Genomic DNA, 19,963 nt, shown 5'->3' on the forward strand with positions numbered 1-19,963 from the left:
TCACCATAGGTAAGGAAAGTATTGCTTTCCGATACCCCAATTTCTAAATTTCTGTTTCAAGGTCCCCTGAGTCCAAAATAGTGTTTTTTGGGTATTGGTCTGTATGTGTGTGTGTATGAGTGTAAATGTGTCTGTGTACACGATATCTCATCTCCCAATCAACGACAAATTTTACTGAACATTTTTTTTCAAATTTCATATAATCTATGTTTTATATCTAAATTTCAGAATCTACGGTCTTCGGTTGTTTCGCCTTTCGTGGGACACTCTGTATACTTTTCGAATTTCAAAATCAATTCATTCGATTTCAGTTCAACAAAGCCCAAACTATAGACAATATTATAGAATAAATTTTACTTGGATGTATCTAATAATTTTTTGTTTCTTACTTGGATTCATATAACCGAACAGTTTTCAGTTTTAGTAATTTTCAGTAGTTTCAGTTCTAATTCTATAAATAATATAACAACATTTTCAAACATCATACAACATTTCTCACTCCATTCAACAAAATGGTCTAGTTTTAATTACTTTGAATTCCAATTTCATACATTACAAAATTCCTCTTATTGAAGGCTAGTCTACGTGATTAGATGTAGTTCAATAGTTGAACAAAGCAAACAATATAGGCTGTATCTTAAAATAAGTTCACTTCACTTCATAATAAATTAGACTCAAATTGATGGAGTGAAAGTATAACATAGTTTTAGCATACAAGTTCAGCAAATACGAGAATACGAATTAATATCTAAACAAAATTTGGGAAAAGAACTACATTGGGCTATGTGGGTTATGTATGTTGTTACTTCCCCAATAACTCTTCAACTTTACAATAAATGAGAAGTGTCCTAATTGAGAATAGTATAAAAATATATGTTGGATCGATCCCCTTTAAGCAAAGCTTGTGTTGAGGGATGATGGCTAGTGATGGAAGTTTACTATAGAAAATAACTATATTTTTCAATAACTACAACTAAGAATACAGAATAAACTATAAATATATAAGGATACAGTAAGGAGATTGACCACCATCGATATAAAACACATGCAAATTATTTAGTGCAATGCAACTGATAATGTTGGATCGATGGTTGCATGCGATCCGTTTCCAACTAAAACCAGTTGCTTAGTGAATGCCTCCATCCACAATTTATTCCAATTGGTCAGTCTCAGACTAGAGCAAGTTGCTTTGTGAACTGAACTATACCCAATTAGTTTCATTGCAAACGGTAGCCTTGAAATTGTTACACCTTGAATGGATTACCTACAGCCCTGCTTCCTAATATTTTTTTCTCTGGTGGGCAAAAAGGACTTCTTACTGGAGTATTTCACACATTTACAGGCAATGTGTGAACGATGTCTCAAGGACCAATGGTATTTTATACTTTCATACTGGTTATGTTTGGATGCTAACATTGAAACCATTGATATTTCATTGTGCTAATATATGACTGGTATTAGGCTATTTTACCTGTAGACCTTACCGGGGCGAACACGACCCGCGCGACCCGCCCTCTGCTCGGCAGCTGCCTGCGAAATCGGAACAACAGTCAGTGTTTCAAATCCGGTTTTTGAGTTCAGAAAGCGAGTCTTCACAAATCCACAGTCCACAACTGAAAAATAATTAGAAATTGTTCAACATTTACCACAAAATCGAATCTAATCATTGTACTCAACTTCGAAGTTTAATATTATTTTGACTTGGATATTATTCAATGTTTCGTAATTTATTTATAATATTTATTTTTCCACATTTCATAATAGCCTACACCAATCAAATACATTATCAGAAAAGGACCAACAGGCCTAGCCCAAAACTGTTCCCTTTCCGAATTGTGTCTAAAACGTAGGTTATGTTGCTTCATTTTGAATCTAATTTCGAGTCCGGAAATTAAATTTTAATTAGTTTTCTGTAAATAGACAAAGACTAATTTATAAATTCCTTTTTTGAGGCTTCTGTCTCTTGCGAAGGCCATTATAGTTCAATTTTCAGAGTAAGTACCTTCAAGTCAGCAATAGTTAATGAAATTATTCGGTTTCAGTTATTCGTTCGGGAATATTCTCCAAACGACAGTTGAATTAAACAGTTTTTTCCTTGGGTATTCGGCCGGTCTGTTCCTCTGTTCACTCATATTCTCGGCATTTACTCCTGGCTTTCTTTTATCCTTCTATTTGGGTAGTTGAACAGTTTTAGCGTAGGCTGACTTATTCTGGATTGGTGTTAGAATGGAGAAATTTGATATTAGATACTCAATTTTTTCCACAACCTTGATGAGTCTCACATCTATCCTCGATTTATCAGCTGCTACTTCACTGCTCACACTGGTTTCTCGTGCGATTAATTTTAATTGAATAAACAGCTTCAGAAATTCCTCGTAGTCCACCTTACATATTTTTTCTTGTCAAATAGTTTTGATTCCCACTCCTTGAAAGATAATTGTAAGTTCTCAAGTTCATTGATTTCATCACTCGACTCCATTATTTGTCCTGAATTGGTATTTTCACCTTCTTAAAATTCCGATGCTAAATAAGATGATAGTTTTTGTTGTGATCCCATTTCATTTCGAAATCACCGTACACAGGTTGACCCAGTTTCACGAAATACCAACGAAATACTACTCCACTAAAGAAAGTTTTGTACGCTCACATAAAATTTTGCTGACTGAGCTAAAACCACGACTAACAATGAAAAACGATATTTACTCTACGACTGCTGAATTACTTCTTTATACATAGAATCTATATAAATAGAATTATACAGAAAATAAAACATGCATAAAGTGCAACTTACCGAAAACAATGCCGGGAATAGTGATGGAGGTTTCAGCAATGTTGGTGGCCACCACAACTTTCCGGTAATTGTTGGGAGTGCGCTTGAAAACCTTCAGCTGGTCGTTATTCGATAGAGATCCGTACATAGGCAAAACCATCAATTCATTTCTTGCTAGAATGAGACAAATATATTTTAGATCATTCAGCTTATTGAACTTTGATGAGTGTGAATAATAGTGCAAGTTGTAATATGATTTGTGTTATGATATTTATACTAATATTGTAATAAGATATTGATGAGAGAATTAAATCTGAAACAAAAAGAAAAAAAACTTTCTAAAACATTGTAGGCGGTGCAAAATGATTGAGTTGAATCGGAGTAGCATAATAATTACAATATGAAATTTGTAACAACTGATGAAACTAGAATAATTTTTGTTGCACAGTATATTGAAACAGATAACGAAAGTTTATTCCTATTACAAGAAATAGAGAATATATTTTTTGTATGTTCATTTGCGCAATTTACCAGATAAAGACTACCTGTAGAGTCCCTGTTGGACTGAATGATTATATTACTTCATGTAGATTACAATATTATGAATTAATAGTATAATTCCAAGAATTAGATACAACTTGAATTAAATTATCATTAAAAAAAATAAAGAAACCTTACATTTTCATTCAAGTATCAAATATAGGCCTATATTTAATTCAAGTACAGTATGATATGCAATTTGATGTTGATGCAATATTAGCCTACATTGTATCAGCAGAAATCGAAGAAGGTTGAACACACCAATGTCCAATGTGTAGCAGACTATATGAGATTCATCATTGCAGTCTATATTCAAGACTAGAAGATTTTCAGTATATGTTTGGATAGGGAATAATGTTGACCTTATTTTAGACTAAATATAATATATTTATCTAAATATATGGGAGATGAATATTATATCTTGATAGTTTAGTCTTTTATTTTTTCTTCCCAATCAGTCCAATAGGTAACTTATTTGTAAAAAAATGAATAAAATAGATTATACTACAAAATGTTAAACTCACATTTGAACGACTTTCTTCCATCAGCGACAGCATCGTTTAAAGCTGACACTGCTCTTTTCACCTCATCCATTCCTGTAAGGAAAACAAGAATGTCACCATTTTCTTCTTTGGCGTGGATTTCCAAGACTACATTGACGGCTCCCAGTACATAGTCCGGAACCGGTTCTGCAGAAAGAATAAAAGTATTTTAGCAACATTTATCAAACCATTTTAATTAAAGTACAGTAGAATAATTAAAATGAGTAAATTATTGAATAATCTGCATTAGAATTTTGAAAAACTCTCAAGATGATCGATTGTTCCAGTTGACTTATAAATGATATCTCATGAACTAGTCAATAATACAGAACTATATTCATTTGAACATAGTGATGATTTCCTTCTTACTAAATATGGTCACCACTATTAGACTGGAATATTCATTCCATTATTGTTTCAAATTAGCGAGAAACCTATCTTTTGTTCGAAGTTGAGGGGTTTCTAATCATCTCAACTATCAATTCTCTACATTGGCAAATGCGTAATGCATAAATATTGGGATAAGCATATTGAATTTTCAAGAAACTAAACAAATGAGATAATTTTTCAATCTAAATTTTTTAACCAATAGATACCTGACTACCTTTTGAGAAGAATACATCGACAGGGTACAGTTTCCCTTCAACACTCATTATCACAGATGAATCTTTTTGTTTTGCTGTTCCTTTAGTGTGGTTGAAAAAGTCTCTCAGTTTTTCTGCATCGACAGTTGCCGATGTGACTATAATACGGAGATCACGTCGTTTCTGGAATCAATTTTAAAAAATTAATGAAATCAAAAATAAAAATTCAATACATAGCATTAGACATTAGAAGATGCAACCAGTTCAAATGATCTTTCAACACATTGAAAATCAAGATATCAATCTACCAAATCAAATTAATTCTATTTTCAGAAAGTGTACATTACAATACATCTTGAAAATCACCCCTCTATTATGAAACAGGTCCGTGTTAAGAAGAGTCAATACAACAATATGTTCAGTACTTGAAAAGTTGACTTACGATAGTTGTAGTTCACAAACATAGGCTATTTTATCCCTGTAATAATTCCATTATTATAAAAATGTCAGCTGAAAGTGTCAACAGTTCAAATCTGAATTCAGTGAAAAAAGATCTTGCTACAAAATTGGAAACATCTCTTGTAGATTTATGATTTGATAGATTCTTCTTTTTACGAGACATTTCAAGTCATTTGTCGTATGTTGATAATATTTTCTTCCAACAACATGTGAATGAGGCTGACATCAGAAAACGATGCGATGCTCCTTAAATTAAGCTGCGCACACTCATTTAGTTTTTACTATCTCCAGTAAAATTGTATCACAAATGTATCATAGAAATTTATCATATTCATTAGTCAGAACCATATATAAGAAATCAGAAGTCAACTTATTCTTCTTGTTTTCCACAATCTTAAGTTTACAATGCATCATTCTTACTAGATTGTTTAATTTTATTTCGATCTTATTGTTTGTTAAAAATTTAGATATGTGTAAAACACAGCCGTTAACACGCCAAGCTAACGACGGCAAATATATAAGCATGAAATTGAATTATAATTAAAGGAGTTTATGAAACAGCAAGAATAAAACAGTTGGAATTAATCGATTCAAAAGTGCACTAATGACATTGAAACATTTATTTCTCAGCTACAACCACGATCTCCTCCTGAATTACTTTTCAGAAATCAGCTAAAGAATATCTGTTGGTAGAAATGGACAAAAATAGTAATTAGTGATAGTACTTACACGGATAATTTTCTTAAGAAGTCCTAGAATGATATCAGTATTTAGAGTACGTTCATGTACCTCGTCAACAACAATAACTGAATATGTTCTGAGAAGAGGATCCGCCATCATTTCTCGCATTAGAATTCCCTCAGTCATGTACTAAAAAAATATAAATAACAAATTAATACATGTGAAAACTATGATCAATTAGTGTAAGATTGATTGAATAAGTGAGTTACTGTGATTGTTATATGAAAACTTTCATCATAACAAAAATGTTGAGAAAACATTACCTCTATTCAAGAGTGATTTATAAAAGCAATAAATTATGAAATAGGGATGTGAGTCTTAGGCTCAACTCACACTTACGCGACTCAAATCGAGAAGAGACTCGACTATAGTCGAGAGCATGTGTTTCCAAATGGTGACACTCAGACCAGTCGATTCCGGTCTCCGCGACGTCACCATTTGAAAACACATGCTCTCGACTAGAGTCGAGTCTCTTCTCGACCTGAGTCGCGTAAGTGTGAGTTGTGCCTAAGAGTTCACACAATGCAAGTGGATAGTGTAGTTGCCTGATGCTATTAGGATGGACTAAATAGGCTTAAGTCTGTGCTATAACTAAGGATGACACAATAGGCAAGTTCACGACAGAACTTGAGTTTGTGTCCTAAGCCCGACTCAACACTGGTGTGCCTTTCGATTAATTGGACTCCCAAGCACAGCAGTAAAAGCAAAAACTTGAAATCCTTGGATGTGAATCACTTTTAACAGAGACTTGTCTATAATTAACCAGAACCAGTGGCATAATATGAACACTACCAGCCTTATTCATCTTCCTAGACCAATGGAAAAAGCTAATCCAGTCACCTAGAATCACAAGTAGATATCATGGCATATTTTTTCCACTCACTAACTTTCTATCAATGAAATTGATCACATTTATTTACTGCCCCTAAAATTTATACATTCTTAACCAGCACACAATAAAAAATCGAATGAATAGACAAGTACCTTTTTCAGTTTTTTTAGGAAGCCCTATAATAACATAATTTGATGATATCTTACATAAAGTAACTTTTTAACAAATTATTGCATATACAACTTTCATTTCTTAGCAAATAAATCTTTTTAAAGGTTGACGAAGCTCATCCTCAGGAACGAATTACATCCAATTTTGCAATGCCAGAAAAATAAGTGAATTGAATTATTTCCTGGCAAGTACATGTCTGTAAACAAATATTCAGATCTGCAAATATTCAGATGATTCAAAGAAAGAGTGTTGAACATTTGAAGTTATTCAATGAAATCAATTAAAACTATTCATTGAACAAACAAGCCCACAAACGGACAGCGACTCTAGTCATAAGTACTTGCAAAGCTAGTTCAATTAACGAGCAAAAAGATTAGGCGGCGCTCTGCGCTCACCGTTATAGTCCAGTTATTGTCTATAGTGAGGTCCACGTTATTCTGGCAGTATTTGATAACATTGGATTTGCTATCCTTGTCTATCATTCGTCAAAGCAGATGGCGCTATCCTTATCTAGCTACGCGACGTTGCCAGATCGGTTTTTAACAATGCAGAAATATAATTGATTAACAATATTAATTTGATCTTGATTATGAAAATTCATTATTTAATCACTGAAAAACATATTTTCTTGGCGAATAAAATATTATTATTTTAAACAAGAATGAACATTCATGAATTTATCTTATTATATAAGAAAAACCTATATCAGCCAATCAGCCATCCTCTATAGAACGCAGTGGAAAGGCAGAGAATCGGCAATGTTGTTCTCCTACCTTCACTGCCATTATACGTGGACATTACTGTAGAATTGTTTGAATGTGAGTGATACCTTGATTTTTGTTTGATTGGGATGGAAGCAGTCGTTGAAGCGCACACTGTAGCCGACCACGTGACCCAGTTCGGTGGCAGATTCCTCGGCGACTCGACTCGCCAGCGTGATGGCTGCCACACGACGCGGCTCAGTCACCCCCACCACTTTGCCCTCCTGGCACCAGCCTGACTCCAACAGGTACTAAACCACAAAATTGAACAAATTCAATTACATGACAATGGATTGCTTTGTCTTAATATAGCAGAATTGAAAAAAACTTCGTATCGATTTTTCTAATATTTAAAAATATGTTCAATATTTGCAAATCACTGAAAGTGATTCATGGAAGGAACATCACTTACATTTCGGACATTCCTATTCTAAATTGGATGAGTAGCAGATCAGGGTAAAGGCTGTTGAACTTTCATGAAATGTTAATGCACAAAATGAAATAACTTAATAGACTTGACGGCTATTAACAAAAGATGTTTTATTAAATATAGGGCATTGGACTCCATGTGCTTTTCCAGTCATAAAGTTAGAGTTAGCGGCATAGAAATACCAAAACCACAAAAATTGGGACTTGAAAGAAGAAGAAGATGAATTTGAACCGTGGATCAACGCCAATTTTCATGACGCAATTTTATAGGAATAGAAAGATCGTTTAAATTTTTGGTTGAATGAATCTCTCAGCATGTTACATACTACAGTTATTACTGTATACAGAGAGTTTGGCCATTGAAATTATTTTTCCAGCCGCCGCCATTAAGAATTCATCTGTTTGAATTTTATGAAGTGGCTTATATGAGATTATAAGTAAAACTGCTCACGTTTACCTGCCCTGGAGGTCCGCGAAGTGCCCGAGAGAAGAAAAATTTGTTTTAAGCTTTATTAGTGTTGTTAAAATGATCTATAAAAGGGGTATTCACAATGTTGTTTTAGCCAGCTAAAGTGCTATTTGCTAACTCTGGATTGTGAACGCCCCATCTAATTAAAAACTAACTATATAGGTCGGATAAAAACCAACCAGACACCGATAGAAAGGAGACATTCTCCCCGTTAATTTGATACTAGTAGTTCTGTGAACAGTAGACCTCGCGCAGTTATAAACCACAGCCTCCTCTTATTCTGTCCATCAGAGTAAATCCTGTCTTTATGTCGTGTCGGCGAGATATCGGTGTGAAAACGGCTAATGGCTGTTGGGGTTGGTGTATCAAAAATGCTAACATCAAAAGCTAATCTCCTTCAAGACATACTGGCAACAGGACAGCCCAAGTTCAAAGCAGAGAAAGTTGGAGAGACAATACTATGTTATTTTAGTTATTAATTGCATGCGTTATTGCACGCAATCAATAGTTTATTTATTTATTTATTTATTCACAATGGAGACAACGGGTTTCTCCAAATATGTCTCCTTAACAATAAAAAATGTACAGATACAAATAAAAAAAGAAAAATAATGATAAAAATATTACGAACTTATGCAATAAATAATACAAACAACAAAGATACCACCTAATTCAAAAATAAAAATTTCAATTTTTTTTCAATTTTATTAGAAAAACATTTTTAGACTGTCGGGTCCTGCTAAACCCGTGGGTTTATTATGTAAATACAAAGATTTCAAATACTTATGAAAAAGGTAAAAATAAAACAAATTGGGAATTCAAAATTTATAAAAATCAAAGAATATAATAACAAATATTGATCAAAAATTTTATCAATAGAATAAATAACATTTATAACTGAACGACGTCCCAAACCATATGCATATCTACACTGATACACCAACTATTTATTTGATCAGGTCATGCTTACACAAGATTTAATATTATCATATTATAACGCTTTCTGGAATTTATCGTAAGAAAACCAGAAGACATCTAGGCGCCCAGACAAGCTATTATAAGTTCTTTGCATCCTATTATTGACCGAGCGAAGTGAGGTCTAAGATTCAAGTCGACGGTTTGGCATTTCTCTTAATGTTTAAATGTTTAGATGTTGCGCATTTACGGCGAAACGCGGCAATAGATTTTCATGAAATTTGATAGGCATGTTCCTTTTTTAATTGCGCGTCGACGTATGTACAAGGTTTTTGGAAATTTTGCATTTCAGGAATAATATAAAAGGAAAAAGGAGCCTCCTTCATACGCCAATTTTAGAGTAAAAATCTTGCACTCACACAACTTTCGTTGCCGTTATGAAAATTTATCACCTGACGTTAGTGTTCCCGCCCATCTCAAATCTACTATGCAAAGATCTAAGCCAGCTGGTGACATGACTATAGATAGATAAAGAATTTATTGATACTCATAACAAAAAGCACAATTACAATTCCAAAGCAATAACAAAAATTCAATTGACATGGCACATGCCGTCAGCCAGAGTTGGTAGTTTATCTGTATTATATCATATCAATTTTTTGATAAGCTGATTTCTCGAATCAGTTCTAAATTATTTCGGACAACATCTTATCGATACTCTCTATGCATTCAATCGCTCCGAATGAAAGCTAGGTATTAATTTTAGAAAAGAAAAATTCATCATCAGACCTTAGCGCATCAAATAATTATTCCAAATGGCAGCAAGACTTCTCAAATCATTCACCCAATAAATACATTTAGTTTGATTTGCATGTATAAAAATGAGAAAGAGAGACACAAAAAAATAAATAAATGTATACAACTGTATCTCTAATTACATAAATTACAATAATTCTACGGTACTATAAATGTCATGGGATATAACCCTCATGTTGTTCTTAGTAATTGAACTCTGAAACCAATTGCTCCCGATACTTCAAAGCCTCGTCAATATAGCCCACCAATCAATCCAGTCCATATTGTATTGCACATACAAATGTTTCCAATCCTTGTACCATCCACATTTGCTTTGCGCCATCAATCTTGTTATTCTTCCTGTGAATCTGAACTCAGGTAGGTTTATAGTTTTTACTATATACTTCACATTCATTCTCAAAGTATCTAGCCATAAAACGCCCTCCCCACTCTCCAGATACAATATATAATTAGGTGTGTTCATTGGTAAGCGAAACAGTCTTTTAAGAAAGAATCTATGAAAGCATTCTAGTTGCTCTCTCTGTTGGTACCCCCATACCTCTGCGGCATATGTAACCGTGCCTTGCTCACCGCATTAAAAACTTGCTGTTTCGTTGATACTGGGACATCATTGTTTGTAATTAACTTTCCCCACAAACTATTCACACCATATTTTGCTGCTGACACTTTAGCTTTGAAGTGACTAGTCAATGATAGTGCGGATGTGAATGTAACACCTAAGTACTTGTATTCTTTGACTACTTCTATAGGCTCCTCTCCAAACCTCCACTTCTCATTCCTGCGCAATCTACCCCCCTTCCTGAACACCATCATTTTTGACTTATCTCTATTCACTGTCAAGTTCCAGCGGCTACAATAATCCTTCAGTCTGTCAATCATACTTTGCATTTTATGAATACTGTCGGTGAATATTACTAAGTCATCCGCATAAAGAAGTGCGTTCATATCGTGACCACCAATCCTTAGGCCTCCACCGATACATTCACAGATATCATATGTAAATATGGAGAATAAAATCGGGGACAACAAACAGCCCTGTTTTAAGCCGCTTTCAAACTGAATACCTTCTGTCAGCCCTTTCTCGCACCACACAGCAGATGATACATTATCATACAAGCCTCTCATCATTTGGACAAACTTATTCGATACACCTATCTCTAATAATCTATAAAATAATGCTTCTCGATCGATCGAGTCGAAGGCAGATTTGAAATCGACGTAGAAACAGTATACTCTTCTATTCTTTTCTGACACAGAATATGTAATCAAATTATACAGAACATTAATGTTATCCACAGATGAGTATCCTTTTCTGAAGCCGGCTTGATTCTCCCTAATGGTGTTTGTATGCTTCACATATTTTTCCAGCCTATTCAATAAACATCCCACAAAAATTTTATAAATTGAGTTTGTGAATGATATGGCTCTATAATTCTTGGGATCTCTCGAGTCCCCTTTCTTATGCAGTGGGAAAATCATTGACTTTTTGACGGCATCTGGGGCTATACCTGCTTCGTAAACTTTATTAAAAAAATTACACATTAACTGTTTATATGCTGCAGGTGCTATTTTATAAAACTCGCCAGAAATTCGATCTTCACCTGGAGCCTTTCCATTTCTCAATTTTTTCAATGATAAGTTGACTTCATTTATATCAATAGTCCTGTCCAGTAACTCATTTTTGCTGAAGGGCTCCGCGTACAACGTTGGGCCACTCGACCGTGTGGGATTATAAAACACTTTATAATGACATACCCATTTCTCTGGCTTTATATTTACATTTTTGACTGTGTTTGATCCTTTAAATTCACGTACTAATTCCCAGAGATGTTTTGAGTCCCGTACTGATTTCAGTTTTGTTTTCACCTGCTCCCAGTAAGCATTTTTCTCAATATTACAAGTTTCCTTGTACTCCTTAACCACCGCCAAATAGTCTTTTTTAACTTGCGTGGAGTTGGTTCTCCTAAATATTTTCAGAAGGGAAAACATCCTATTTCTTATTTTTTCGCACTGTCTGTCATACCAGGCGTTTTTCTTGAATTTATTATTTGTTTGATTGGACTCATTTTTGAAGTTAGTGGCGTCATACCGTTAGAAGCTCCATCAACTTAATACTAGCTTCATTTATATTATCTGGCAATAATACATTTCTACATCTGAGGTCTAATTTTTCTATAAATAAACTATTTCCGTTTTTTCTACTCCAAAATGATTTTGGTGCTATTGGCAAACAATAATTATTCTTTAGAGGATAACTACATTCACAGTTAACGGTCAAACATAAGGGCAAATGATCCGAGAAGCTCGCTGGTATGACACTAAAATATTTTGCTAAACTTAAACTATCTAAACCAACACAACATAGGTCGATTACTGACGCTCCTCTATTATTAATAAATGTGAATTCTCCCAAAGCATCTCCCATCACTCTACCATTTAATATAACAAAATTGAACTCCTCACAAAGGTTTATAATTTTTCTCCCTTTTCTATTAAACACTTTATCTTTAGATGTGCGCTCATACTCTATATCTGTGCTATCAATTGAGATTTGAGTTGGCAAGCACTGCGCCTCTCCCACCCGGCCATTCATATCACCTACAATAATCATACTACTAGTTTCATCACAGGAGACCAAGAAATCATACAGAGCACAGTAATCAAATTCCCATTCACTCTCTAGACCTCCACTCAAATAAACTGGAACTATGCACAAATTATTTTCCAACATAAATAAAACTTCTCTTCCATTTGATTTTTCTATCCTTATAGAGTTTTTCCACCTGTCCCTAAAGGCTATTAGTTGTCCCTTCTTAGCTCTACCAAATCTACTATCCCTTGTAGCAAACTCCCATGAGAAAATATATCCTTTCAAAAAATGTTCATAAATAATTTGTTCTCCTTCCTCTATGAAAGTTTCTAACAACACAAAGCATTCATATTATCTCAAGAAATTGAATAGTTCAAAGTGACACTTACTCTTTAATCCTGCTATATTATAAACTAAAATGTTCAAGTCTTTTGTGTATTGTGAGCCTACAAGCTGGCTGACGGCATCACCTCAGGCCTCCTCATTCCTTTCTGCCGACACCATCACATTATTCGCAGATCTGCGTAGTATACTATTGACAGTCTCTCCATCACATCCCAGCACTTGTTGCAGTTTATCCTCGCCACTATGGTTGCCGCATTTCAGTCCGTTCTCATCCCATCGAAACGCCACGTTGCCGACTATTAGACGATCATGCTGCACAATCACTCGCTCATCCGGTTGCACTTTCCATATTTCTTTCTTCATTGCAAAGAAGCGAGATCTCACTCTTCTGGTTTCAAACGAGAAGTCTTTATGTACGATAAAACTTGTCCCTTTGAGTTTCTTAGTGTTTTTAAGTATGTGGTTAATATCAACGTCGTCTGGAAAATGTGCTATAAGAGGACCTCCATTTCTCATTTTTCCCAATGAGTGTGCGCGATTCACCCATATATCCGGCCTTGCATTCAAGTACTCTACACAAAAGTTTTTAACAACTGTGACATGGTTGGACACATTCAAATCGTACTTGAGTCCCTTGAAAATGAGATTATTTCTACGGCTCCTATCTTCTAACTCGACAATACGTTTATGCAGAACACTATTTTCTACGGTTAGAGTTTTTAACTGTCCTTTCAGTTCGGTATTCTCCTTCATTAAATTTTCTATAGTCAATTTCAAAGCTTTTAAGTCCTCTTTCGTTGCTAGTTTATCGAATTTCAAATTAAAACTATTTATCAACCGACTTTCAAAGTCCTGCATGATTTTTTTAAACTCACTGTTCTCCATCGGATCCTTAGGGTTGACTGATTCAGTGTTCTTCTTCTTACTTGTATGAATGTCCGGTGAACGTTTTGGCCGTTCTCATGACTATAACGCTGGAGACACACGAGGTTTGCTATCTCTTCATAGTGAATGATTTAATAGAATCAACAGTTGCCAACAGTTTGCAATTGAAATAATAACATTTTCTCAAATTTCGAACTTATTTTAAATTTTAGGTGAAAATGTTACTGAACATTAATTGTAGAGATTTACATGCTCAATTTTTTCCATTTGGAATTTTTTGTTTAAATTGTATCTGAAGCTTGATAATTGGAAATCTAAAATCAAATTTTACCTAGATGGGGCGGAGCTCCTGAAATTTCTACAGATATGGGACTTGTGGCAGTTGATAGAGCTTAACAATGACTATTTTAGGTATAAATTTGATCAAAATCGTTGGAGCCATTTTCGAGAAAATAGCAAAAAACCCTGTTTTTGACAACATTTTCGCCATTTTAGCCGCCATCTCGAATCGCATTTGATCGAAATTGTTCGTGTCGGATCCTTATATTGTAAGGACCTTACGTTCCAAATTTCAAGTCATTCCGTTAATTGGGAGATATCGTATACAAAGACGCACATACACTCACACACACACACACACACACACACACATACAGACCAATACCAAAACCCACTTTTTTGGACACAGAGGACCTCGAAACGTATAGAAATTTACAAATTGGGGTACCTTAATTTTTTTTGGAAAGCAATACTTTCCTTACCTATGGTAATAGGGCAAGGAAGGTAAAAATTAGACTATAGAATTATTCTTCATAAATCAGCTGACAAGTGATTACACAGATGTGTGGAGAAGCCAGTCTATTGCTTATTTCCATTAATGTCTATAGTTTCAATCAGATACTTGTGGATGAGAATATTGCGTGAGGTCTACTGTTCACAGAACTACTAGTAGTCTACACAGCTGCTGATTTTTAACAAGTTACATTGAGACATTGAATTGCATGAGCCATGGCATGCGATTTATAATCCTCTCGACAGCTGATTTATGATGAATAATTCTATAGTCTGTTTTTACTCTAATATTGGCGTATGAAGGAGGCTCCTTTTTCCTTTCATATTATCCTTGAAATGCAAAATTTACAAAAAAAAACCTTGTATATACGTCGACGCGCAATTTAAAAAGGAACCAACATACCTGTCAAATTTCATGAAAATCTATTACCGCGTTTCGCCGTAAATGCGCAACATATAAACATTTAAAAATTAAGAGAAATGCCAAACCGTCGACGTGAATCTTAGACCTCACTTCGCTCAGTCAATAAAATTATTACGTATTACGAGCCCCATGATTCTGAGAGAAGTGATATTCAAAAGAAAAACAAATCTTCGCGATATTTCTAATTTTATTATAAAAGTTGAATTTACTTTTAATCCTTTAACCCTGAAACGTTTTTAGCACTACTTGGATATCGGGGATGATATTCTACATCCAATCCTGACGAATCCTCATCTAATCCTGTTGAATTGGGAATTTGAGAAAGTTGAAATTTTACACGATTTGGCAACCCTGTAATTTCTTCGGATGGAGGGCCAAGTCTCAACTTATTTTACACAGACCGGCAGTAAGTGCCGGTTTCACAAACGCTAAAAATGATTAAAAGCCACGTGAACCAATTAGAGAAGTCTTCTTTTCAAAAAAGCTATCTCTGATTGGTTTTCTTAGCATTTAATCATGATTAAAATCTATTGGGCTTTTGTGCAACCGGGACTAACTGTAATAAAAACTAGTCTTCTTCTTCTTTTACTACTACTGCTGCAACAACAGCAAATTTCTTACAAGAAAGCAAATACGATTTATCTTTCTGTTATTTTAATAATACAGTAAAGGTAGGCGCACACAGATCGTCATCGGACGGACGGCACGGATCGGACGATTAGATTTGATGCATTGTTTTATCCGCATTGTATAGGTATGCGCACTCCAATTGAAAACAATGCATCAAATCTAATCGTCCGATCCGTCAGATGCGTGCCGTCCGTCCGATGACGATCAGTGTGCGCCTACCTTAACTTGGATATTTCTTTACTTTTTTTAGCTATGGAAAGAATTTCCAAGAGATTGCTGAGTACCTTTGTATCACACTGTATAGAATACAATAGAAACACACCTGTGGAATTTGAGTACTTTTTCCACATCCTGTTTCACCGACCAGAACTACAGTTTGATAATTTTCCAATAGATAGAGTAGTTGATTGCGACAGTGGTAGATAGGCAGCCTCTGTCTCTGCAGCTCCAACGACAGCGAAATGTTAGCATTGTAGATGAATTTCGTTTTTTCATTTGTGTCGACGTCGGTTCTGTCTTCCTCCCATGTAGGATTTTCTCCTGTAAAATGTTATAAGAATTAGTTACAGATTTTTTATCTGATATAGAAATTTCTTTATTGACATAAGACATTTAACAGAATGTATGGCCAATCGTCATATATATATTAGGCTATGCAACATTTCAAGCATAAAAAATATAATTCTACAATATAAAGTAATTTACAAAACCATTATAAAAAACAATTTATAAACAGAAATAGTTATTTGTGCAAAGTGACAGTTTGCTGCACCGAAAGAAACGTTTACGCCCGAGCCGTAGGCTCTGGCGGAATGGTTTCTTGAGTGCAACAGAGGAATTTTGCACACGTATTTCACATTAAATTTTTCCTAAAGTTACCATTGAATATGAAAAGTGGTTGATTATGGGTAAAATGATGGCTGAAATCCATCAAATGTTTGTCTGAATAATGTTTGTTTAATTTGTTATTAATAACAACTTTAATTTATTTTAAACTTGATAATCCCATTGAAAATAAATAATCGATAATTTATTCAAATTAAATTAATCCAGTTAATTTGAATAATTTTGAGTAAATCTTAATTTCTAAATAATTTTTCAACCAATCAATTCATGAATGAAAAAAATATTATTTGAAATAATGAACCATTAATAATATTCAAAATGTATAATTTAATGAGTTCTCATTTTTATTTATTTGAAAATCAGAAAAAATACAGATATAACGAATTCGCATTCAAATATACGCCAACAATGTCAATGCCATTCAATGGGATGGCTGAACAAGCGCGCGACCTAGCAGAAAAAATCGTACATAAGTTCGTTTCATCCAGCTAAAAAGTACTAAGAACAGGATTCAGAAATTTAGACTTATGACTCAAATTACCGAAAAATGCTCAAAGTAGACAGATTTAAAAAAAAAATAACATAGACAACAGAGAATATTCATTGTAGTATTCTAATGTTTTTTTTTATTTACAAGTATATTGAATGGTGATTATTTAACCTCAAAATTCAAATGTTATAATGTGTAGGCTATTTGCTACATTTCTCATTGCTTGCAGTTGAAATAATTATTATCAATAGAAAAGAAAAATTATTTATTATTAAATGATGAGAAGTAATTATTCAATTATGATGTAGATTAACATTATTCTTGCTTTGGATTTCTAGATTGAGATTTTATCATAAATGTAGCCATTGAAATGACATGATTCTTATCTAATCACAGTCATTGTTACCAACGTAATTTTGGTTTTTGCGCACTAATCCTCCATATAACCTACCAACTATTTTGTGTTGCAATGTTGCAAATCTGGAGTACGCAAAGTAATCACTTTGCGCACTAGTACGGAAAAGTGATTCTTTGCGTTCTGTAATCAGTGCAGGAATGGTCACTTTTCAAGGTAATTGTAGGAAAAACCAATTTCATAAAAATCAGCCACTGTATAAATGCATTCTTGCTGCAGGATAAATTTAACAGTTTTTCTGAAACTCATAAAAGAATGGCTTTTAATAAATAATGACAAGAAATTTTACAATTTTACTCCTGTAAACATTCAGCTATTTTGAGATTGTGAATACCTGAGGTATTCAGTTCTTATGTTATTTCTGTGCCTCGTGTTATGATTATGGACTTCAGTGCTAGTGGCCAACTCCCCTTTATCCTTATGTATATAGAGAAGCAGGCTCATCACATAGACGGACGGCAAAGTCAACAGTTTAAGCTTTTTGAAAAGAGGTCTACAATGAGATCTTTGGTTTTCATTCATTATTATTCTGCCCATTACTATTCTGCATAGTAACTGCCCTTTTCTGAAGCCTAAAAATCTCAATGGACCTACTGCAATTGCTCCATACAACGATTCCATGAGATAATAATGAGAATATCTGAGCATAATAAACATTTAACAAAACATCAACATCAACAGCTCCACGCAATCTGCTTAGCATATTATAAAGACCTTTAGATAGTTTCTTACTTAGAGACTCCACGTGCGAGAACCAATTCAGTCTGTTATCAATATACTGTATATACCTAGGAACTTTAGTAATTCAATACTGCTTGGTAGCCTATTATTATAACTAAAACTAATATCACAGATTTTGTCTATATTTAGTGTAAGATATTCATTGCCAGGAAGACTCATCAGTGTAGTATTTTGTATGATCAGTAAAAAACTGCTAAAAATTTTTCTTCAAGTTTTCAAATTATAAATCCTATTTATTCCCTCCAAGCTTACAAAAATAATTGGTTAGTCATGTCGAAAAACCAATTCATGAAACTCTATAGCAAGTGGCAAAAGGAGATGGAATTCATAGAGCCTACAGTTACTATATAACTGTACATAGTAAATGTTATACCTACTTCAGTCTTCGCATTACAGATACATTGGCCATCCTTATAAATTCTACCAGATTGAATGAAGCTTGATCACATTATATGTTTGTCAAGTTATGTTCAATCTAATAGAATTTATAAGGACGGCAAAAAATCGTAGGCTTACGACCTAAAATCGATGTTTGTGTAACACGACATATATGAATTTACAGTTTCATATAGAGGTACACATCACACTAAGCGAAGGCGGATAACAAAACCATTTAACACGAGTTCATGTATCAAACACAAATATGGTATGTTCCGGGACGTAATGAAATTCCCTCATAGTATAAAGAGGAGGTTTCATAAGGAAAGTATGTGTTGATCTGATGTAATCCCATGTTGTGAGAGTCTTTGCTGACGCTGGCAACTAAAAGCCTGTTGAAGAGTCTCACACTTAACTACCAAGGATATTCTGTATAGTGAAGGGCAAGTTCTTGAGTTGATAACTGTTTCTCGAGTTATATTTTTATGAATGTCACACCTCAGGCTCAAACTTTCCAAACTCACTATAGAACATATCTTTACACAAAATTGTGCAATGTAAAAAACAGACGCTCCATAATCTCATAAAAAATGGCAAAGTTCTTTATAAATATAAAAAACAGATAGACTCATGGTAACTCAAAGCAAAACTCTAAACAGAAACGCTCAGTACAAATACAAACACTAAGGCATGTTAGTCAGCACAGCATCAATACAAGCATTTTTTCTCGTGACTTGTTTTACAATGCAGTATAAATTAAAAAAAACTCATTAGATTGACAAAATTGGCAATATTTGGGTATGCATCATCAAGAAAATTTTAATTACCATCTATAATAACTTGATGATTGAGCATTTTGTTTACGAGGTGAAGATTTCCTGCTCCAGATGTTCCATGAAATAATTTGAGTCTCCATTGTGAAAATGTATACATTTTCAATTATTATATTTAGCTTTTGTAAACCGAGATCAGCAATGCCAGATTGGTTGCGTCAAAAATGAAAGTGATGAACTTTGAACAGTTGGTCAACAATAAATCTTGATAGGAAAATATGGCAAGTCGTCCACTGACTGTCAATTCAAAAAACTAATGAAATCCGTAGAAAGGGTTCACTTGAAGCCAACGCTTATTATTATTATTTTTGAAGGAACAGATTCAAGGATCCATAGGTTCAAAGAACCCCTCACGTTATCCGAAGCTTATTGTGTTCCCATGTACTATGTTAGTTAGGCAAACCAATACCTGTGCCCTTTACAAGAACCAGGAGTTTTTCCCTATGCTAACAACCCATTCATCACCTGGTTGCTTGTCGCAATCCAGTGTGATAGTGAAGAGTTTTGAAGTAAAAAGTGAAATCTTAACCTCATTATGAGGAGAGAACTAATTAATAACTCATAA

General features: G+C 34.1%; 1 protein-coding gene across 1 annotated transcript in view; it reads right to left on the reverse strand.

Moving 5' to 3' along the window:
- LOC111058996 (probable ATP-dependent RNA helicase DHX35) overlaps positions 1–19,963 on the reverse strand; it is a 48,306-nt gene that overhangs the window by 17,376 nt on the left and 10,967 nt on the right. The window contains exons 2-8 of the mRNA XM_022346586.2: positions 16,018–16,235; positions 7,469–7,651; positions 5,625–5,765; positions 4,457–4,619; positions 3,835–3,999; positions 2,792–2,944; positions 1,472–1,613 (exon numbers count right to left, since the gene is read on the reverse strand). Coding sequence (XP_022202278.2) covers positions 1,472–1,613; positions 2,792–2,944; positions 3,835–3,999; positions 4,457–4,619; positions 5,625–5,765; positions 7,469–7,651; positions 16,018–16,235 — 1,165 coding nt within the window. The remainder of the gene's footprint in view (positions 1–1,471; positions 1,614–2,791; positions 2,945–3,834; positions 4,000–4,456; positions 4,620–5,624; positions 5,766–7,468; positions 7,652–16,017; positions 16,236–19,963) is intronic.

This window comes from Nilaparvata lugens, chromosome 1 (assembly GCF_014356525.2).
Source record: "Nilaparvata lugens isolate BPH chromosome 1, ASM1435652v1, whole genome shotgun sequence".
In the NCBI taxonomy this organism is placed as follows: Eukaryota; Metazoa; Arthropoda; class Insecta; order Hemiptera; family Delphacidae; genus Nilaparvata; species Nilaparvata lugens.